The following is a 24,382-nucleotide window of genomic DNA, read 5'->3' on the forward strand; positions in this document are numbered from 1 at the left end:
CAATACTAGATCAGGTTACCCATGCCAGTTCTTGAAAATCTCATCGAATGGAGATGTCACATATTTCTGGATAATGTGCACCAGTGCTGTATGACTCGGATTTTTTTTTCTAACGTCCAACCCAAAATTCCCAAGCTTCCATTTGCAGCTGTTGTCCCTTGTTACATCTTCAGCCATCATCAGAAAGGACTTGATTCCATCAACTACTCTTTGAAGTGGCTATATAGGCTGTAATCACATTTCCTCTTATTAGCTTCCTTTTTCAGACTAAGAGAGTCCAGCTCTCTCAGTACATCCTCACAGATCATCTGCTGCGGGACTCTTCTCTGGATCCTCTCCAATTTCTCAGCAACACTTTCAAATCAGGTCCTAAAACTGGACACCATTTCCAAATGCAGTCTTGGAAATGCACCGACTACAGCGAGAGTAGAGCACCGATAGATAAAGCCTTTCCTCTGCTCGTCATGCTCTGTGTGATGTCCTCCTGTGCAGCTGCATTGGCCACTGTGCTCACTGCTCAGCTCACTGCATCCAGCTCAGTGGGCAGTTTGCCTTATTTACCAGGAGAGTACATGGTTGGTTTATATTGTGCTTTCCAGCAGGATTGCTGCTCAGGCTTTTTCCTCCCAAGCTGTACTGATTCTTGAGGTCATTCCACTCCAGTTAATGACCTTTCTATTTCTATTTTCCCACTTATCAGTCTTTTCAAGAACCCTCTAGACTGTAATTTTACTGTTCAGCATGTCAACCTCGACCTCCTCCAAGTCAGCAGTATTTTCAAATGTGCTGATTGTGAATTCGGTCATCTGTGTCGCTGATGAAGGTATTGGCTCTGGGATACTCTGCTTGCTGTCTACCAGCTGCATATCAAATCACTGATTACTGCCCTTGAAGCCCAACAATCCAGCCAATTCTCAAACCACCTAAGTGTGCTGTTCTTCCAAGCACAGTTCCAAATAGGAATGTTGTGGATGATCTTGCCAAGAGTCTTTGCTTTTGTGATCCTGAAGTGGATGCAGTCCACTCAGAACAGATACTACTGCAGTGATTTCCACTCATGAAATGAGGAATATTGACTCCTTCTAAGTCAATGCACTTTGAATTAGCACTGTGGCATACTGTTATTACTGATGTGTTTGTTTTTATTGTGCCCAGTATCTGAACAAGAATTGTATAATGGGGATGAACCAGCAACAGTTCTGTAAGAACAGAAAGAAATACGAAGTGGGAAGAAAAGCTTAAGAGGATGCTATCCTGGCAAATGTCAGTATGTGAAAAAGTAAATGATAAACGCATAAGTCTTTCTTTATGTGGGACTCCTCCCACAGTAGTTTGTAAATGCACTATGAAAACCAAGGAGATTGCTCTGCATGTATTGTTTGAACAATGTATGTTCAACATGCAAGTGTCAATTAATTCTGAAATAAACTTCTCAGCATTAACAAGATCAGTTTACAACCTTCATTGTCCTACCTTGCAGCTGCACTGGCCAGAATGATCAATGCATGAGCACTTCCCCTCTGTATCACAGCTCTGTGGATCAGTCCCAGCCAGGAAGCACTGACAAGCAACACAATGTGGAAAATTCCAGTAGCCCAACCTGCACTCAGTGCATTTTTCCCCAGAGAATTCAGGGCGGCAGAAGCAACAGCCTGTATTTAAGTCACACTGAGAACTTAGGGCTCCAATGAGGCTGCAGTCACAGGGCTGAAAAGGAGAGAAAGAAGGAGACAATTGCAATTGTGCTTCTGAAAAAAAACAAACCAGAAAGCAAAACAAACCAAGCCAAATCTAAAAACAAAACAACCAAAACCAAAAACCAACCAAAAAGCAATTCACCTCTTTCAAGCATCTATAAATAAAATACAGCATTGCATTTCCACTGTCTGAAAATAACACATCTAAATTATAAGGCCAATAATATATTTTTACTCAACAAGGGTCAAGAATTTACACTAAATACATTTACAACACTGGTAGGATTTTTTTAATGGATATCACTTATCACTGCCAAGTTAGGTATTGAAAACAAATAAACCTAAAAGGGTCAAGGACGTTGGAATACTTTGTGGACAAAATTAACTCAGAAACTACAAGCACTCTCAAAAAAGTATTTTGCATGTAAATTCTCTGCAGGCATGTTCAGAACACTTTCCTAAAATTGGAATTGCTCAGGAGAAATTGGTTCAATGGTTCCAGAGGAATCTAGTTCAGTGTCTATTACTCATCCATCAGACATGTAACCGTACTCTTTGTACAAACAAGACTCCTAGATGACAGTAATTTACACAGTAAGGGCTAGTGATTTAGTCATGTGATATATTTGGCAGTAAACTTGCTCACAGAGTAAGATTTGCACAGGCAAGTGAGGATAGAAATAGGTGATTTGCCAGAGTGTCTAGATACTGAATACAGATGTAAGTAGCAGTGAAAAGTGCAGACTTCCGAAGAGCAGGAGAATCCCTCAGTGCTATTACTGTGGCAGCACTGCAGTTAATACAGGACATTGGCTGTAATCACTGGTGTGACCAGAATATCATATGGAGAAGTTCAGCTTACAGAAGCAAACTCAGTGCCAGCAGTACAGGTTACCACAGTAACTGACATGGATAGACTTGCTAAAATTACAGACACACAGCTGAAAAACAGAGGAAGAAAATGTGGATTGAGTTTCTAAGCAAAACTGTTTATTACATGACTACTTAGAGCACCTTTCCTCTGATCTGAAAACAGCATTTATAAAGAAGGGGAATAGATACAGGAAATATACAGATGCAATCTTTACTGAATGCCAGAAAAACTATTTAACCACTGGTGAAATATTAATCTACTAGACTACCACCTAGCCTAAAAAATAAAACCTTCTGACAGAGAGAGCTTTATACTACAAGATATATTTGAACACAAAGCTTAAAAAGCAAATTATTCACCATTCTCTGAAATAGCTTGGTGCACAATTTGAAAACTTAAATTACAATCAGATGCTGTATTTGTTTTATGCAGTTTTCTGCAATGCTCTCTATCCCAGACTTACAACAGCCTTGGAAATGTTCTTCAAAGACTGCAAGCAGGAGATTCACATCTCACTTTGCAGAAATTAGCTGCAACATACTGAAAGAGATGTGGGCTGTTAGATCATCATTAATTTAGACGGTGCCATGGAACTGTCATACTAATGTGCTCACATAAAAGACAATCAGAGAATATACTCCAGAGCTCAAACAGAGGTCTTCAACCTCATTAGGCTGGTTTCAGAAGTCAAGAGTCTGTATCACAGCAGCACCAGAGAGGTTTCACAGGAATTTTTCATACATACAAAAAAGAAATCATTCTCATCAATTTTTTTGCAGCCTGAACTACATGACCAACAGCCTTTTAAGAACAAGTATTAATGGTGTATGACTGTGTTCTGAAAAGATACAGTTTTCTGGAGTAATTGTTGCAATACTATAAATTCCTCATCATCAATGAACACAGAAAGGAGGAAGGCAGCATTTGAACTTTGCACGATGTCCACTGTCATCAGTTTTCAACCTTAACTGAACACTGTGGGCATTAAGAACAGCTTTCATGGCCTCCTTGACATTCTGTCATTGTTTTCCTATTTCTTCCCCCTTCTCTTCAAGTATTTTAACTCTGTGTCAAATATTGGAATATGAAGGATTTTAAGGCTAATGATAAGGTTTATTTCCCCTTTAAGAACATGAGAAGAAAGCATAATTTACAGCTAAGGTGGATGCTTCTTTTCTTTTCTCCTTGCTGTCTTATATGCACAAATTGAAGCCCTTCTCAAGCAAACTTTGAGTACAAATTCCCAGTGGTGTCACCATTAGGGCCAAAGTAGATTTGTCCCCCCACGGCACTGATGATTACCTGTAAATACACATCTATATGCATCGTTCAACACTGTAGCAATCTCCTCAATCATGTTAAACACAGCTGTAACAAAATAAAACCAGGCTCAAACAGGACACTGACTCAGTGTGACAGCAGAATCAACAGGGTGTTTTGTGTTACAGGCTGCATACCTGAGAAGATCTGTAGTGCAGTAACAGTAACAGATTGCCAACATTTGCACCAGTCTGACACGAAAACTTGCAATATGGAGACAAACCATGATTTGCAAACCAAAAATTGTGCTCCAGCTATAGATTACTGTGAAAGAGGTAATGCACATAGAGAAAATAGAAATCCACTCACCTTGCAGCCAGTGACAATGTTATGACCCCAGTGATTTGGTGCACATTTGTCACACATCTCTCCAACAGTATTGGGAGGGCAGATACAGCGTCCACTGACGGGATCGCAATTATTGCCGAAACGTGCACATTCACAGGCTTCATGGGAGACAGAAAAAAATAAAGCAGAGAAAAAGTTATCCCTTTATGTGACACCTGGAGAGTAGACCCTAACAGGGTTAGGATCAGTCCTTTACTGTACAGTGAACTCTCAGTTATCTCTGGACACAGTGGGGCAGGAGAGGTAGGGTAAACCCCGAGCAACCAAAAGCAGCAGCAGAGGAACACGGGTTAACTGTGGCTGAAGTAACTGCAATGAGAACAGAATGGGAAAAATAAAGGCACCAACTGCAGAGGTGCAAAGACTTCTGAGATGGTGCACTCTTGTGACATAACCGCAGGAGTGCTGCTATACAATTCCTGGGCCCATGCTGTCTCCTCTAAGAAGCCACCTGAGTGCCTCTGAGCCATCCATGCAGGGAACTTGCAGTCTACTTAACCTCTTACACCAATCTGAGAATTACCTTCTGAAATATCTGCTGCTCTAAAGTGACTTTTCTTAAAGGGCATAAAAGGTGTTTAAGCTTCTTTTTCCCTTTTTATTGCTTCTTTATCAGCTTACATATCCTCTGCCTTGGGAGGACATCAACAAAATGATGTTTCCTCTCAATGGGAAACTGGTATTCTTTGCATTAAAGAATTTAATACTAAATGAAAAATATAATTTAGTATTTACTAAATTACAAATACTTCAGGTTTGAAAGTGCTTCCAGAAGTGGTCTTTGCTTTTAAAGGATTATTAAGCAAACAACTCACTGGCGGCAAATACAGATTTAAGGTATGTAAGTGATAAGCAGTTATGGGGAACAAGATACACAAGTGATTGGAAGAGCAGAACTGGTGCATGGTTGTTTTCACACCCACTATCCACATTACCCATGAGGACAGAAGAAAAGTGTCATAAGCAAAATGAGCCTCTCTGAGTGATAAGCTATTCCTTGGGGTGTTTAAAAGGCAATGTAACTTCATTATTGAGGGCTTCATTTTTGTTCACTGCCTTTACTGTGAAACACTTCAATTCAGATTGAAACTAGAAAACAAGGGATGTACAAAGATAGAACTCCTACCTATGGCTCAAATAAGAAGTGACCTTTATTTTTCCACACCAATGCCTTCAAGATTAGGTAATTGATGCAAAGAAGATAGCAAATTTTGCCATCATCATGCCAGGAACACAATGTGTTACATGCTACTTAAAATATTTTCATAGACTGCAGTTTGAAGGTTCAGAATACATCTCATTGGGAGACTGAGGCTTTCATACGTGACAGCTCTTCTATGGTCTTCCAGGACTTACACAAAACTGGCTTAAAATATTTTTTCTATTTTTACTTCTTAAATCATTTTTCAAAGTAATAGGGAAAAAATACAACACAACTGTTGCAAGCAAAAATGAAATAGAGATCTCTTTTGTATCTTTGCTGCTAGAATGTCAACAATTATGATGCTTTCAGGGTTTTTTAGGATTTATGGATTTATATTGCACAAAAAAATCAAATTATATTCCTTTTGAATAAATGCTAGATAAAAGAAGTCCAATATTTTATTTGATACTTAACTGTCACAATGGAATTCATTTTTCTGTATTTTTCTTTCCAGCACAATTTGATATACTTCTATTAAATTTCTGATTTCCTTTGTGATTCATAATTTAATTCTTATTTTTTGTCATTTGAAGGAATACATAAGAAGCTTACTAAAAACAAGTGTGGAAAAACCAGCACACTGAAAACAGAATTCCTCTTCATCTGTTCTATTAACTTTGGAACTTTCAAAAATCTGAATTTTTGTATTGTATGTATAGCATGTATAGCTGCATGCATAGCTGCTGCTGTTGCTTTAAACATTTGATGACCACAGGCTGATACATTTCCATTTAAAATGTTGTTTGGATCTACAGTACTTTACCATTTCATCACTGTTTCTTAAATTCTGTCATTCCGAAGTTTGGCAAGACAACAGTTAAAATTTTAATGTGCGATTTTATTAATAGCTCTCTCATTTTCTTTACCCAACTGTAGTCATCTACATTTTGTCATGTTTCACAATAGTGATGTGTTTTTAACCTGTGGCATGTCAGAATAAGCTGCTAATCATAAACACTTCTATTTTTTTCCCCTTCATGTAAGTGCTAAAGGCTTTAGGACTGCAGTTATCATTTGCATTGTCTTTCAAGCTCTCTCATCAGTAAGCCTGGGAACCAATCTGACCCTTTTCCAAGGTGGCAATGTATCTGAACTTTTCAAGACTGTCAGTGTTTTTGAACCCTTCATTCCCATCGCAGACAGTAATATAGAGCAACGTTTTCAAACATAATCTATAACCCAGACTGTTTCAAGGTTTATCCACGCTACAGGTAAAATTGAATTTTGCTGCACAAATGTGGGTCTTGAGGCCTTGATGCTCATTTCATTAAAAACAAGGAGTAAGAAAAGGCAGACAGCTAAGCTTGCTGCTTCTGCTGCCATTCTGGAAAGGAAAGGAGGAAGAACAGGTTAGCAGACACTGTGCTTTCTGCTTCTGGAAAGAATATGCTTTATATCTGAAGAATAATAGCAGCATTCTGGCATCCCAGCAGTCAGTCACACTAGACAACTAGCTACATGTCCTGTGATCACACCTAAATGAGTCTGTGAGACTTGAAAAACACAGTCCTATCAGGAAAGATGGATATTTCCCTGTGAAAACACCTATTGATTGAGTTCTTTTTGACATTGAAGTCTGTACTACTTCGAGGATAGGAAGCATTCATTTCAGTCTTTGACCTAATTTCCAAAAGGACAAAAATAAATGTAAAGAAGTGGCTGGATATAATAATGTGTAATTCTAGAGTTTCAGCATCTAAAAAAGGAGACTTTTCATGTGTTTACATAAAGGACACAGCAGATACTTTTACTTAAAGATCTTGTACACAAAAGGTACAAGTATGCAAGAAACTAAATATGACTGTACAGAAAAGGATTGTGGTAATGGCAGAGGATCAACCATATAAGGACAATGAAAAGGTTAGCAATAAAACTAGAAGCAAAGGGGGATTGTGTTTTTGTTGTTGTTTTCCTTTCACGCCCCTTCAAGTTGATGTGATTTGGCAAGAATTTTATTTAGAATTCTATGATACCCTTAACTAAATTATAGGTACTGCACAGAATTTTTTTTTGGCAGACACTACATGGAGTAAATGACATTTCTGTTCCTTCTAAATGTAGTAGATTAGCCATGAACTGCCCACAAAATAGCAGAATTTGCTTGGGTCTTTCATCCTTGCCAATCACCACCCTTGCCAACTGAATGATGTACAAGGCTATCTATGAACCCCCTAAGTGTCAGGAAAATTTGTTAGGCAATCCAAACTTAGCCAAACTAGAATCTTAGGAATAAATAAATAAGTAAACAAATAAATAAATCTGTGCTTGGGTGCAAAAAATTTACGTACGAGTACATCCTCCTTCTTCAAAGTTGTAAAATCCATGTGCACAGCGGTCACACTTCTTTCCTGTCACTCCAGGCTGGCAATAACACTGTCCCTCTCCATCGCAGTCGAAGGACTTGGAACCAAAAGAGTTGCAGTTGCAGGGAACACATCCTCTCGAAGACTGTAAGCCAAATGTTCCAGGCTGCCACAGAGCGAGGAAGAGCAGTTAGTACATGGAATGATGATCAGAGAAAAGAGGAACCTCTGAGAGTGTAGAGAGATCAGGGTTGCTCTTTATCACTGAGATACTTTTAATGGATTAAATTGTAGTGGTAAAACCCTGGAGCAAGGGCACCAAATGCCCTACACTGCTGAGAAAGAACAAAGATTTCAGCATGTTACCTGATACTGTAATGAATCTTCTGCAATGTAACACATTTCTTATGAGGCTGTGTTGCCCTAAGTACAATTCTCACTTGGAACAGAATATATGTCAGCACCATATGCACACCCTGTCTCTGGCTGTAAGGTTATGTCAGGCAGTTTGTTGCTAAGAGAGTGAATTCAAATTCATAGCTATGAATGAAGATCGATTCAACTGGAAAGCCTCTGAACAATGAGATTTTATCTCCTCTGAGCAAAGGCAATATCTGTATCCAGCAACTCGAGGACAATTCTTTAGAATGATATATAGGAATAACTTTAGAAGAACAAAGAGATAATGTATTTGTGAACAATGCAAACAAATAATGGGTATTTTTTTAAAGATAAAAACTCTGGATTAGGCCTCTGTTTCTCTTCTATTTTCTTCCTTTTCTTTTTGCAGTGATCAATATAAAGTTTCTACAGAACCAGAGTAGATGTTATCAACTATAGTAATAAATTTCCTCCTTAACTTCACCAGTGGAGTGCAAAAAGTAAAGAAGGAAAGACATGCACTCATTTGTATACTGTGATATGGACTTCTGCACGAAGCTTTCAACCAAGAGACTTCATGGGTTTCACTCAACCAATCAGTAGAGGCTCCTTGGAACAAACCATACTTCATATTCAAATTCTAAACTTGATCTTGAGCTACAGTGCTTTAAAATGGGATTACTTCTCTATCTTTTTTTCAGGCATGATGATTTTCAGAGAATACTGAAATCCAAATCATATTAATAACTTCAACTGAAATTGATATTACAACATTTAATAAGGAAATCTATTGGAGAGTTTGCTAGAAATGCCAAATGTTAAAAATGAGTTATTACAATGATCACTGCTAAAGAATATAAATGGAACAAAGTGGAAAGTATTTACTTTATAATGTTCAACTGTGTGATCCAGGCATGAGGTGTTACATTTTTACCTACTGTAAATCAGTAGATCCTCAAATCAATGGTGCTGTGCTGGCTTTGACCATGGCAGTGATTGTCGCTCTGCATTAAGCACTAGCGCTGTGTCCAGTTCTGGGCACCTCATGACAAGAAAAGGCATTGAGGTGCTGGAGTGTATCCAGAGAAGGGCAAGGAAGCTGGGGAAGGGTCTGGAGCACAGGTCCTACGAGGAGTGGCTGAGGGAGCTGGGGGTGTTAAGCCTGGAGAAAAGGAGGCTCAGGGTGACCTTATCACTCCACAACTGCCTGGAAGGAGGCTGTAGCCAGGTAAGGGTTGGCCTCTCCTCCCAGGCAACCAGCGACAGGACAAGAGGGTATAGCCTCAAGCAGTGCCAGGGGACACTCAGGTTGGACAAAAGGAACAATTTCTTCACTGAAAGGGTGGTCAGGCATTGGCTGCCCAGGGCAGTGGTGACAGTCATTCAAGAAACAACTGGATAAGACACTTAGTGCCATGGTTTAGTTGACAATGTGGTGATCAGCCAAAGCTTGGACTCGATAATCTTGGAGGTCTTTCTCAACCATAATGATTCTATGACTGCTATTTTATATGGATTTGTTCCACAGTGGAATCCCTAACCTCTTGTATCGGTGAATTCTCTGGAACTTCAGAAGCTTTCCATGGAAAAGTCCTGAAATTTGATCTCTGAGGTTAATACAGGAGTTCCCCACTCATATAGAGAATCTGCTGATAGGTATCAGAATACAAGACCACATCTATGGTCAGAATTTGGCCTGAAGAATCATATGAGCAAATGCATAAGCAAAATGCTTGATTGTATGTGTAATAAACAATTATACTGATTTTCATTTCCAAATTCTATATTGAAATGTTGCAAATTTTATGCTTCTGCCTGATAAAACAGGGTGTATCAGAGGGAAAGGGATAGTCAAACTCATTTAATAAAGCTCAAGGTTCAATAAAATGCCTGACTATCTCTAAAGATTTCTTTTACACAGGAAGAAAAACACAGAAATGTGAATATGCACAATCTCAGGACAGACATTCAGATTAATGCAGTGAAGTAACCAATGCACAGCATGCATCTCAATTCTCAATATAAAGTTTGATAGGATCTAATAAATTCTGTTTATAAGGGTGACAGTCAGAAAAAGTCTGATACTAGCACTCCACACTGCATTAAGCTGGAAAAGACCACCAGCATGCTGGGTTGCACTCTGTGAGAAGGGCTGCACACAAAGAAATTTTGATCAGACATGCAAAGTTAAAATTCTCAGCAAAGTTTGTTTACACACAGAAATTCTAAGAATCACATTTACTGAACAAGAGATAAGATCCTAGATTGCAATTAGGAAATACAGTGAATTTTCTGAATATCATCTCTGCATCAGTGTACTGTGTGGGCAACAGAGTAACCTAATGCATGTTCAATGGGAAAAAACTCATTTCTCCAAAGGAATCCATATGAATGAATGGGTTAGGGTTAACCCATGGGTCCCAGAGTCTAGCTGAGGATGAGAAATACTGCCAGGTATTTTTCAAAGAGGGCATGATATGTGTGGAAATTTTGAGTTGCAGGGAGAACAAACAAAATTCCTAAAATACTGCTCTGTTAGAAGCAGTTGTATCATAATTATTTGATTTCAGGAAATAAGTTGCTTCGTTGGTCTATGATAAGGAACAAACACTCCAGCCATTTTGGGCATTACATTCACTGGCATAACTGGCACTGCATTGAGTTTAAAATGGCTCAGATAACTGGCCATATTCACTAATGAGAACTTTTAACATGAGTTATGTTCAATATTTAAAAAAAACCACCTCTTTGCCGCTGGGACTGATCCTTCTTGCAAACTCCTTAAGCAATTAATTCTTGAATTGCTAGAAAAGGAAGTCTTCTGCTGCAAAGTCCAAGAAAATCCCACCAATTCCATTGATTTAGGTACATCTCTAATGCATTTTGTGCATACTGCCATTAATGGTGCTGCTTTGGGACTTATTCTGGTACTTGATTTCTCACCAATGCCATCACTTGCAGGATCAAGCCCTTAGGATTGGGGAAGCATCCTAAAATGCTGCTTGTCTTCCAAACCTGGCTGTTTCTTGAGAATTTCTTACATTGTACCACGGGTATTAAAAATGAAAAACCCAAGCAAACGGTGTGAGCTCCAAACACAAGCAAACAGGGGACTTCAGCCCATGCAAAGCAGAGTTTCTCATTACCAGAGCTGCAGGCCGGTAAGCACCTCGTGGGCACCCACTGGCACTGCTGGTGCCCCATCTCCGGGGGGGGACTCGAATCTGCTGACTGCTTCCTGCATTCTCTTGCAATTTAGGCACCTGTCTGCTGATTTCACAGCGTCTGCCCATGAATCCTGATTTGCAGATGCATCTTCCCAATGTGTCACACTGCAGTGACACGGATCCTAAAGCACTGCAGCCACAGGGTATACAAAACAGCTTTTCTGGGGCCCAGAAGTAGTTGGGCTTTAACAATGGAAAGTAAATGAAAAGTAAACGCTGTTAGAAAGTGAAGATAAGGAAACTACACCACATAAAAGAGTACAGGAATAAAGACAGGAGTAAACACAGAAGTAAACAAAGATTAATTCCAATTAACCACCAGTATTGTATTAATGAGCTTGAGATATTTGCTGGGTACCTTATGCAATCTGCAAATTCCACTGATACCAGCAATTTTCCTTTGAACAGACTCTTTAAATACTGTTGAAAAAGGAGTATGAGCAAATCACTTCAGAAATTACATAATTTTAAAGGGTGAAAATGATCCTTTTGATTTCTGCAGTTATTTATGGGCTTTAAATTACACACAGGTGGAGGTGTTCTGAGGACACAAGCCTAATTCATGAGTCCTTATGTTGAACTAGAGAAACATGCAGCCAGCTATAGCATATTCCTTAGCTGCCTGAAGACAACTCTGTGAAAGTTTATGAAACAATATTTCTCTGCAGTGATTTATGAGACAGGAAAACAATGTCAGGGCAAAGAACACGTTCACCAAAAAATAATACATTGTTGGGACAACACAAGAAGAAACCCTAAGAAAAAAAACATAAAAGCAGAACATTGCAGCAGAACTAAACTAGCATTCTGCTTTTTTTCTTTAAAAAAAATCAGATGCTACCAGACATTTTGCAACTTTCTTCATAGAGGGATTATCTCTCAAAGCTGCAATATTTGTAACTAATTTATTTATAACAAACATTCAGAATATAAAATGTGTATACCATGTACACATAGATACAGTGAAACTTAAAATGCATTCATTGCATGTAAACGCAATGTCTTGTGTTTTGTTCTAGAAAACCATTAGAGTACATTTAAAAAGCAACCATTTTACCTTTCTCTACATACCAAAAATCCATATATGCTCTTTAAGTGAAAAGTAAGCAACAGAATTAAAAAACCCTTTCCAGAACCAAATGATATTTAGTTACGAAAACCAGGAAAGCAAGCAGAAAGGAAATCCCTTCTCTGGTCACTCACTTTGCAGATGTCACAGCGGCGCCCGATGACGTTGGCTTTACACTCGCACTGGCCTGTCCGCGAGTCACAGATCTCTGAGAACGAGCCATTCATGTGACAGTGACAGGCTGCAAAGCAAGAAGAAGGAGATGTTAATGTGTTTCCTGAAGCTAAATCTAATAGCCAAATGTTTACAGAGCAGCTTTTGCCACCCTGTTAAACACCCAGCCTGGGTAGAGCACAGAGGTGTTGCTCCCATACACTGACACATTAACCTGCCCGTATTAATGCATTTTGCTCCAAATTATTGCAGTCAGAAATTTTGCCTCAAGTTCATTAACAGCTTGTTTTAGATGCTCCTCTCAGATCAAAGCAGGATGCTGAGGGCAGATTACAGAGACTTGGAGTGGGCAGGACTGAGAGAAAAATAGAAAAAGGGTACAGACCCGTACACAGGATGTGTACAGCATGTAGCTACAGCCAGAGGGAGGTGTAGCTACTGCTCCACATGCTGGTTCTGCTGTCCTGGAGTTCACTCCCTGTTAATGTAGTCATCAGGAAATGTTGGCAGGCTGAGAACCCAGTATAAAACTGACTCTATACAGGGGAAGTAATGCTTTCATGCCCCAGGCTGCACTGAAAAACATACCAAGGATTATCTGCTACCATGACTCTCCAGGATTTCTGTCTCAGCAACAACATCACAGTTCCCAGAGGAAATGTAACCCAACTGACCAGCCTAAGTCATCACAGTGCTCCCTTGATGATTTTAAAAGGCAATGAAAATGCTGTTTCTCGAGGGAAAAAAAGCAATGTTTCTGGCTCCTAAATTCTTACGTTTTAGGAGAAGAAAAATTTTGGGGAAGATGTCTATCACTCTTTATGTTTTTCAACCACAAGAACCTTTATGTTCTTCAGTCCTTTAGGCATGCAGATATTTGAAAAAAAAAACCAAACCCTTAGCACTCTCATTAGAGAACAGGGATATGATTGGTGTCACAAGGATTATAACCATGAGGTCACTGATTCCATCAGAATGAGCTGGCTTCTGCACATCCTTTTTTCCCTTCCAGAGAGGAATGAATCCACATCTCTATACCAATTATCAGTCTACTCTGTAAACTTGTCCTCCAGTCCACATTTTGCCTTCCTGCAGTGCCCTATCTGCATGTGACGTTTTTTTCTCAACCTGACACCTTCATTTTAAGAAACACTTAAGAGTCCCAGCAGTGAACACATGGCAGCCACATACTTGCATGTCAGAAGGTGCTATGTGAGACAAGGCAGTTATATTTTTCCTATATATAGGCTATTACAACAGGACCTTCCTCATTACTTCATTGGACTTGCTAATTTATGATTTCCAATTATAAACTGAAAGGAAGGGTGTGGGTTTTTTCTCCCTGCTTTTGAGGTATTCTGCAAAAGTTGCTTCTTTTAATGAAAGCAACTTCACAACCTGCTGTTCTGTTCATGGCATTGTTTCTCAAATGTCTGCAAAAATTCTGGAGTAAGTAACAAAAATGTGCTGGTTCTGCTGTTCATACCAGTCATGTAACACCTTCAGAGATTTTGATCTCCTTCTTGTTTGCAATATATTTTTAAAAAGTAGAAATTAAAAGACACTTCCCATGTAATTAATATTGCTTATATTTTCCTTTCACTCTCAGCTTTCAACACTAAACAAACCTGTAATTTACCTCTTTCATCCTGTATACAGCCCTCTTCATCATGATATTCATGTTTTAAAACTGCTGACACTCCAAACCATACACAGTGATGAGTATCAGATATATATATGTATGTTTTGAGTATATATCTAATTAAATGGTCAGTGGGGAAAGATGATGCTAAAGCTAAGACTCAACAAACTACAATCGTCAATGCAAATTAAAAATATTTCCCCAACCTTCTCATACAGACCTCAAAACCCAAACTCGGTCTGATTTGAATTGTTTTGCTTATCAGGCATATGACAAGATGAGAATGAGAAAGAAAACTCACACTGATTTTATAAACAGAGGAGTTTGTCCTATTTATGTTACACCTTACAAGCAGCACTCCATGGTGTCTTAACTCAGTCACAGATGACTGAGTGCAATGCAGTGGTAAGGGAGAATTTGGAATATCAGGACTGTGATTGTTTTTCTTGGTTGTAGCAGTACATACATAGAGAAGGAACATACAGTCAGGGCTATTAATCTAAAAAACTGTTACTCAATCTGATAAATTGCACTTATCTCACCTAAAGCCTTCCCATTCATTCACCTCTATGGGGAAAATTAGCTCTTGTCCAAACCTCCAAATGGTTGTTATAATACAATGCAGCCTGTTGGAGAAATCTGTCTTACTCTCTCCCAAAATGACACTGGTCAAGACCCTTCATTCTCTCAAGATTTCTATAAATATTTATGAGCCTGTATTTACGATCAAGCTACACACTTATTCTCCTACAACAGCAGTACCTATGCACTGGAACATAGGCAGATTTGAATATTTGCTTTAATTCATCTCATGACACTGAGCTCTATTACCATCAGCTCAACCTCCAGGTATTTGCTTCAGCACACTACGCTGTTTCGCTCCAAAAAACAACCTACTAGAATCAAATCAAATAAGCCTAGGACATTTGCTCATTGCTCTCAGATTTATGTTTTTGTATATATACACCAAAAAATTCTGAGATGCTGTAATGATATAAAGCTGTACTGTCATTTGAAATGGTTAACACACACAACAGCGCTGTACTGAGAAAGAGAAAGGAACATTTCAAACAATAATTTGAAAGCAAATTCATGCTTTGCAATACTCTTGGATTTGGTTTTTTAATAAGGAACAAAATTGAAAACAACAAAGTAAAGGCACAGTCCCTCTGATATTGTAGCTGCAGGGCAAACTTCATGGAAGTCTGCAAAGGAAATAAAAAATCATATGCAAAGAAGAAAACCCACATGAAAGGCAGAGAGTAGATGAATACAAGGTAACTGCAAGCACAAGGATATTAAGGGTCTCTCCTTGTCAATAATACTAACAACAAAAGCAAAGCTTGTAATTCAACATTAAACATGTATTTATTTTTAATATTTTTTAATGGTATGTTTTCCAAACTCTTCTTTATAAAATCTCTTTCTCATGGACCCGTCACTACTGTGGAAATGGTCAAAGCACCAGTCCTGTTGATGCCTCAGAAATGGTGACAAGATACTGGAAGCCATGATTTTTGAAATACACTTCTTCTGAAATGACTTTACACACTTAACATTCTAACTAATATGACATTATTCAACATGACCTACTAACTCATAGGGAGAATATATAGGATTGTCTAAACTTTTTCTGGCATTGTGTAGGTACAGAAAGCATTTACACAGTTATATGTCTTCATGGTTACCTACGACTTTGTGTATATCAGTGTTTTTGCCCATAGTTGAGAAACCTGGTGATGTTCTGCATCTTGTTGGCTCCTACACAGTCTTAGGAAGTCCAACAGAACCTAGGATTTTCACTTTTAGACTGCAAGCCGCTAACAGGGCAAGTCCTGGAAAGAGGTGCCAGTGCCTCAGACTATTTCGCTTGCAACACATTCCACAGACATGGTCCCCACATTCCTACACACAGAGCAGTAAGACAATGCCCCAGCTCTTTTACTTGCATAATTTCATCCTGCTATAACACCTCTGTACTCAGTGGAGTTACTGTTGTGTTTATTCCAATGGATCAAAGAGCAATAAATCTTTGTGACAGTGAAATAAAATGCTTGGCTCCCTCAGGACAGTTTGTAACCTTTTTATTCCACTCCTCAGAATGGGAAGGAAGGGTACGTGAACAAAGTTTTTTAAGTTAAAAGCACTTGTTCTGCATTCTGAATTGTGCCAGCAATGGCTCAGAGAGAGCCACTGCCTCCTACAGAAAGAAAGGTTCCTGTTCATCCCAAATCTTCCATCTCCTCTGAAAAATTTTTTGCAGTCACTATGAGGAATGATGTGCTGGGCCTGATACTTGAATAACATGCTACAGCTCAGCTGAGAACTGTTAGCTGAAGTGCCAGATATCTTCCTCCACAGCATTTTAGAAAAATTGTCTGGAGCTTTTGGAATCTGATTTGCAGGTGGGAGAACCTTGACCTGCAAGCAAGAGCAGCTCCTAAGTCTTACTGAGTTTATATAAGTGGGAAACAGGTTACAAATGCTGCCAGAGCCGGACCCTGAAACTGAAACATTGCTCCCTCCTTTCAATCTCACAAGTTAACAGGATTTTTCTGGATAGTTTATAGCATTTTTTTGGGAATAGTTGTCATTTATTTGTATTTATTTTTGTAGATCTGACATTTAGTATACCTTTTTCAGCCATGCAACGCTCTTTATTTTTTTCCATGTCTTTTTTCCATGCTTCAAGTACAGCTTTTTTAGTAAGTTCTTCTTTCTATTTACTTTAAAGCCTCCCTTTCCAGATGCAGATGCACAGTATCATTATTAGAGCTGTAAGTATGCTGTATTATTCTCTTGCTCACACATACAGAGGCACAGCCTCTTCTCAGGAACAAAGGTAGAGGATAGATCAATACTGTCAGGAGCTGTAAAAGTTCGTGACTTACGTTGACAGTTCCTTGCATGAAGAGCATCACCGAAATATCCATCAGCACACCTCTCACAATATTGGCCTGTTGTACCTGGCTTACATATCAGACAAGCACCAGACAAGCTGTCACAGCTGCCAGGAACGGAGAAGTCAAGGTTGTCATTACACTGGCATGGCTGGCACGATCCCCCTGGTATTAGAGGTTGTCCAAAATAGCCTTCTGCACACCTAAGGTAAAAGACATCATCAGTTAGGACACAAAACAATCCTCTCATTAGAAATATTTAATTCTGTTGCCTCCCTAATCACCAAAAATTATTTGATCTTATCTCAAGTGCATCTTAAGCATTTTTTTCTTTCTCCTTCCTTCTCTTTTTTAACAACACCGTAGATACAGCACCAGCAGAAATCCTGCCAGTTCTGCTAGTAATTAGACTTCAGTGGAAGAAAAATCTTGTCACTGGCACTGAAGGCGAGACAAGGCATAGCACAAAATTTTAGTGGCACTCTAGAGGAAGGGGGGTTGGAGACTAGATGACCTTGAAAAGTCCCTTCCAACCTATTTTATTATTATCAAATTATTTTATCACTCTATGTTAAATATACTTTGTATTTCAGCACATTATGTATAAATGCTCTGTACTCAATCACCAGCAAGCCTGATGATTTTCTCCTCTCTACCTTAAAAGCTTTAGTTTAGAAAAACACCTTTAGAATGTAATACAGACATAAATTTGTTTACCTAGTAAGATTCCCCCCTGATTTAGCCTTCCCCTGATCTACTGCATGGTCAGATTTGCTTAATTAATAGATTGCTAATCTCTGTGTATGGGTGGGTAACAAAAAGATTGCTCATTATCAGAGGAACTATGTTGGTGTGTACTGTACCTTTCATATTTTAAGAGAGTTGTTTGAAAATATCACATTATTTTCCACCTTGCCCACCTGCAATTTTCTGTGAGTATCATGTAAAGCAAGTTAGTGAATCTGACCTAACATGAGTCTGTATTTAAAGCAAATTTCCACTCATCTCACAGCCTACTTCCTATTTATATTCTGGTCTGCTTTCCCTTTCTGTTACATTTGCTCACACTTCATAGTAAGAATAACTTGTAGATAGTGAAGAAAAAGAAAAGAAAAATTGCACAGTTCTAGCTAACAAATTTTGCATCTCAGATGAACTCAAATAAGTATAAAGAAAACAGAAAGCATGTTGTATAAATTAATTTTTCCTACTATTTTAAATCAGTTTGAATGCAGTTTTAATGTACACAGATATTCTCTCTACTTTGTAGTAGTACTGGATGGCATGGTTGAACAAAGATTTTGTGTATCATCCTAACACAGGAATGCAGAGCTCCACTGTGCTTTCACTCTTGTCCCTTTCAAGTCAGGTTCACCCTTTTCCTTGCTTCCAGAGTATCTTATAAAGCTTTCAACTGGATCCTAAGTAAAGGTGTCTAAACATTTACTAAATATTATTCAATACCATTAACAAAGTTTACAAAGCTTATAAAAACTGGATAATTGAGAGAAGGGAAGAAAAAATAGTGGGAACCAATTGAACGTTTTTTTGTGATTTTACACAAAATAGGATTTTTTTCCATTCTCTCAAAATATCCACCATGCAGACCACAGATGAATAATATGTATAAATAGTCCAGTGGTTTGGGTGCATGTAGGCACTCAAGACCATGAGTAAAATCTAGCCCACTCCTGTAGCACAGTCATCTCTCAAAATTACCTCCTCATAGCAACAAGACATCAAAATATTTTCATTAGAATAATTCAAGTAGTTTATTTTCTGAACCTGCCATAAATGTACCAAGGTATTGTATTTCCTGCAAAGGAATAGGTTGTTTTTTTTTTCCTTGATGGAAGATAGCAAAAGACTATCAAAAGCAACCACAAAAGACTAATTTTTAGCTTGATTTCACCGAAATAAATTGTCTTCTTTTTCGTAATGGTATCTCAGTTACAAAGGCCAGGCATGTATCTTAACATGTAACCATTTATAGCCACATTTTATCACAACCAAAGAGTATCTGGATAATTGCTCTTACTTTAACTAAACCGTATTATATCTGAAGTTAACCCATGCTTTGCTAACTTACTACTGGTGTGTTTGTCATAAATCTGTATCTCGTGGTCCTACTCATCTATTTGACTTCACTTAATGTGTGTTTGTTTTCCTCTTTCACTTCCATTTAGGGGTTAGTTTAGTACTTAATAGCATTCTCAGAAATTTACCAAGCAGTTCGTAGAAAGAACACTCCAATGATTTGTGCAAAATGCACTGCTAATAATTTCCTTCTATTAATAGCAGGAGACCTCAATAACTCTTCGTATTCTCATCAGTTTAGACTCTGATAATTAGAAAAACCCAATAACATCACATAGCCATATTCTATTTATGCACATACATAATTTCAAATCCAATTGAAGATGAACCTGAAAGCAGGGATAAACCAGTTAAAGCTTAAAAGACAGCTGTGTACATGTATCTGTGTAAATTCTTCCTCTTTTTCTCCCACTTCTCCTGAAATTGCAGGGGAAAATTAAAAAAATCCACTTTCATTAGTTCCATCTTTATTGCCTTAAGGACATTCCTACTTCAGCTTCTTTTCTGGGGTTCAAAGCATTATATGTTTGGCAAGGTTCAGATTAAAAAACATCAATAAGTATGTGGCATGGAAAATTACTTTTAGGCATTACACAAAATACGTGTAGAAATAAATGACTGCTAACTACAACATAACACCTCTGAGATTAAAAAATAAACAAAAATAGGAGCAAAAGCATTGAAAAAAAGGTTGTTTCCATATTTTTTTCTACTCTCAAATGTAAGTGTGTCTGTGACTGACACTAGTTTTATTTAGTGTAAGTGGCACCAAATACAGGGCTACTACCTAAATATATGTGTATGAATGTGTATTGGGCTTGGTCAGTATGGAGTTAATATTACTCATAGAAGTTGTATAGTGCTTTGTATATACACATATATGCACAGAAACACAGGCCTATTTTATACATTTCTTTATATTTACTGTGAAAAAAAGCCCTTGAGACAGAGTTAATTAAGCCTGCAAATCCAAACACTTTAAAGTCTGGAAACACTATTTTTACAGAGTCTTTGAAATTTATGTGCATTCAACCTGTGTGCAAAATCAGGCAAAAGCCTATAGAGAAACAGCTTGTGAGTATGCATTGAGATATCTTAACTCAGCTGCACAGCACAGATGTTATTGTAGTGTGACCAACTATAAATCTCACATTTTCTAATGGCAGAATGTCTACCTTTGCAAGCTGCAAACAATCCTACACAACACATTTGTTCTACCAAATCTCCTGAAATGTTTGACCCTTTTCCCATCAGTCCAGCAACACAGACTTGCTGCTCTGGCACCAGGAAGAATTATATTGGCTACAGTGAGCAGCAGTTTGAAGCCACGGTACTCAGGAGAGGCTGTGGCTGGTGGCACTCTGTGCTAGATGAGGAATAGGGGAGGTGGGGGGAAGAAAGGACATGGGTCAGCTCACCCTTCTTCTTACACATGAGGCATGCTGACCTCTGATATCTCCTTCAAGGAGGAAAAGGTTGCTGGAACCATGCACATAAATCATGGAGTGCTACAGGAAAAGCTAGACTCTCACCTATTTTGCTTCTTTTCCCTAGCAAGGCTGTATTTGGAAAATGGATATCACCATCCTGTAAATGTGCTGGACTAACAAGACAATCTTTTGTCATTCTCATACATCCTTTCTATGAAGATAAGAGAATGTTCATCCTGCCTCATATGCTTTTGGAAAAGTGAGCAGTGAGCAAAGGGAAAAAAACTTATGTCTAATTTGTTAGGGAAAAACATTAAATGGGAAAGCTGGGCTCTCTCTACAATTACAGATATGTGATAACTCCCAACACAGTTTATATCTGCAATTATTTTGATGGTGTTATGAGCTGGACCCCTCAGAATATTCAGAAATTATGGCACCATTTTCCTGAACAGTTCCAGTGAGAGAAGTAGCTTTTTTTGTTTTTACATTTTACAAATCAGACATAAATATGTATCTCCCTAGGGGACAGAGGATATATTTTTAGGCCAAAGAAGTAGAGTGCTGTGCACACTCACTTCATGATACTTAGTGTGTCATGATAATTTAGCATTGTTCAGCCAATGAATCATGTGGCTCAGATCACTTGTCACTTTCTAGTTGCTAAAATGAAAGAGAATTCAACGTAAACTCTCTCAGCAATTATACAACCCCTGCTAATAGCAAAAGGCAACATGCTTTCTCCCGATCATTATTATTGACAGCTGCAGACATTTCAGAACAACTTGTTACAATTAAAAGCAAATAGTTCTGTGAGCTTTAGAATTAATGGCCTAATTTCCACTGGATTTATATCTCATGGTTACAAGGCTAAGGGCTGATTATTTGCTGCAGGATGTTGCTATTCAGCAGGGAGTAATCCCTCAGGCTACAGCGGCACTTTTTCCTTGCCCTGTGAAAGTTTTCTTATGGGCAGAACATTTAGTAATCTCTCTTGTTCTCTCTCTATCTGTTTAATCAGGTGTGAGTTCACACAGTATTCTCCCCCTTAGCTGTGACATGTCCTGATTTATTAACCTCCATTCAGCCACTTCTTTTCATAAAACCTTCGGGAACAATTATCATCTTTGAGACCTCCTACCTTCTGCCAAATTTGGTTGGAACCGACCTACAAGTTCAGATGACTTCACAGGCAGCTAGAGAGACATGCACAAAAAGATGACAGCAGCCTCATGTCCTTAAGAGATCAGGCCAAAATCCAAGCCAGCCATTTATTCAGATTCTGTCCCACTGCATCTACAGCCTGTGCTCCACTCAGAAACAGCACTTGTTGCTAATGGAAGCTGTCAATGACCCTGCATTGACAAACTGCCACCAAAGTGCTCTTGATGTGATTTATTCCTGCCGTCATTAACTTCACAGCCCACTAGCTGAAAGAAGGTGATGACTTCCCAGACAGACAGGAAAAGACAGGCAGGAATAGCAGCAGCAGGAGCAGACTCTGTGATGATGGGTTGAAACAGGTGACAGCCTGCACTCTCACTTGAGGACAGATATAGCACAACAGGGGATTTAAAAGGAAGTAGTTGTAAATTGGAAAGACGGGACTATAGGGAGATTCACAGTGTATGGTCAAGTATTCTGCTTTTCTGGTTCTCTCTTACTCTTGGTTTATTCCTACTTCTTCTCATCTCAGCCTGAATATTTTAAGTCTTCATTCAGAAGCCTTACATTTTTTCATGATTTGCCTTGAAAAATCCTTCAAGCAGCTCACAGTAGTGCCAAATGGCAAAATCCTACTAAGGAACACAAGAGCCATGTTTTCACACCTCTTAACTGTCTAGCCAGGTGTTACACAGTTATCTGGCTTCCCCAGTCCCTCCTTGAAAGGTGTCATTGGCAGGGTCACAGGGGACTGAGATGAGAGAGACAAAGCCAATAGTGAATCATCATGACCTCCAAACAACTAGCAGAGGTCCCCTGGCACAATAACTGCTCTTGAAATCTGTTCCATCCATGTGAAATCCCAAGGGACCAAAGGCATGCAGACACAGCCGTGATATCCCCTGCCTGTGTGGTCTCACCTCCTGTGGAAGGGGGTTCCTGGGAGCTTAGCACTAGCACTCACACTAGCCCTCTGTTTAATTTAAATTCTCCAAATGAACCTTAGAGCATAATGCCTTTGTAAAGCTAGCAATAGGTGCAGGAAACAGATATTGAGCTTTTCTGTGTATTTGACAAAGAGGAATTATCTTTTTTGTCATTAAAGGCTAGTTTGTTCTACTTGCTAAATGAAGACTGCAACAGCAAAAGAGAAGCAAGAAAAATGTAAAATATTCTTTAAAAAATAATTAAAATCTACAAATAACTTATTAGAAGAGCTGTATTTTCACTGCATATTAACCTCTCTAAACAAGCATCAGTAATATACTGCATATTTGATTCACCATGCTCTAAACATTCAAATGACAAAAGAGACAAAAGATTTATAAAAATCTCAGAAGAGTGACAGAAAAGCTAGAAGAAACCTTTTTAACAAAGACTCTTACTTATCAGCAAATGCTTCTTTTAAACTTTACATTTTACCATAAACCAATAAAACAAGCATGAGGAAAATACAAATGCATGGATCCAATACCAGAGGAAAATGCACAGGAATTTTTTCAGTGAGTTTCAGAACAGGAATGGGGACAAGAAGGGGCATAATAAAAAGGTAGAACAGTTCCATGTGATCAAAGCTTTGTTTCAGATCTCATATGACTAAAAGCATGGTGCCTGCTTACCTTTCACAGCGTGGTCCCACGTAGCCAGCTGGGCATTCATCACATATTAATCCACGATGTCGGTCAAAATGACATGTTGGGCTAAAGCTGTGTTGTTGATATTGAGAGAGAAGGGGGACAAGGAAGAAACATAAAGAAAAGATGGTTAGCAGCATAGCTCTCTTCCCACTGCAGAGATTGTTAATTTGCAAAACAGTGCCCAGGGAAAGTGATTCTGGTCTAGGACATGGGGCTTAAGTTAGACTCCAGCAAATTGAATTTGGAATGACTCTGCTATTTCTGCGACACTGAATATAGAGCAGCGGATGGCAGCATCCCAATAGCCTGTTATTACGGGACCTGAGCCTGCCAGCGAGTGGTCTGGATACCATTAAAAAGGCAGGAATGTACAGCTGTTTGTTTGTGCCCCCGAGGGCCTGGCAAAACAATCTATGCCATAATGTAGCCCCTATATAAATCTTTCTGAAGGACAACCGATTAAAAGCTCAGTTAACTTTGTGTAGAGTCAGCTGTGAAAGGAGCCCAGGGAACAAGAAAGGGGAGGGGCAAAATGGGAAATATCTGGTACAGCTTCCCAGAGAGCGTATTTGAGTTAATCGAGTGCCAATGACCTCAAGCAACAGGCCACACAGGCACGCTGAAGTTTAAGAATAGCTTGCAGACTAGAAAGCTTTACATCTTTGCTATGCTCTAATTATTTCTGGCTGGTTTGTTTTTTTTCCTTTTTTTTTTTTTTTTAATAAACAACGTTACTGTAGCCATTTGCAAGTTCCACCTTTCAATGCCTGTGTTTCACTTTGAACTGTGATCCTTCGCTGCTAGCATTTTGCTTTCCATAATCCTTCTCTCTTAACACACTTTTCTGAAGAAACCTCCTGACACACTAAAAGAAACTACACAGAAGAAGAAGCAATCTGTTCTCTGTAATTCTGT

At 38.7% G+C, this 24,382-nt stretch overlaps 1 protein-coding gene across 7 annotated transcripts in view; it reads right to left on the minus strand.

Annotated features, from left to right (window-relative positions):
* Positions 1-24,382, minus strand: part of LAMA2 (laminin subunit alpha 2) — a 342,287-nt gene that overhangs the window by 111,944 nt on the left and 205,961 nt on the right. For 4 of the 7 annotated variants that reach the window (XM_085055980.1, XM_085055978.1, XM_085055977.1 and 1 more), the window contains exons 18-24: positions 23,450-23,536; positions 17,131-17,342; positions 12,558-12,664; positions 11,274-11,537; positions 7,732-7,912; positions 4,201-4,337; positions 1,474-1,707 (exon numbers count right to left, since the gene is read on the minus strand). In XM_085055980.1, coding sequence (XP_084912106.1) covers positions 1,474-1,707; positions 4,201-4,337; positions 7,732-7,912; positions 11,274-11,537; positions 12,558-12,664; positions 17,131-17,342; positions 23,450-23,536 — 1,222 coding nt within the window. The remainder of the gene's footprint in view (positions 1-1,473; positions 1,708-4,200; positions 4,338-7,731; positions 7,913-11,273; positions 11,538-12,557; positions 12,665-17,130; positions 17,343-23,449; positions 23,537-24,382) is intronic. The other 3 variants (XM_085055983.1, XM_085055981.1, XM_085055982.1) reach the window with 1 other exon arrangement.

The sequence above is a fragment of the Lichenostomus cassidix genome, chromosome 3, assembly GCF_008360975.1.
Source record: "Lichenostomus cassidix isolate B80296 chromosome 3, HeHo_3.0, whole genome shotgun sequence".
Taxonomy (NCBI): Eukaryota; Metazoa; Chordata; class Aves; order Passeriformes; family Meliphagidae; genus Lichenostomus; species Lichenostomus cassidix.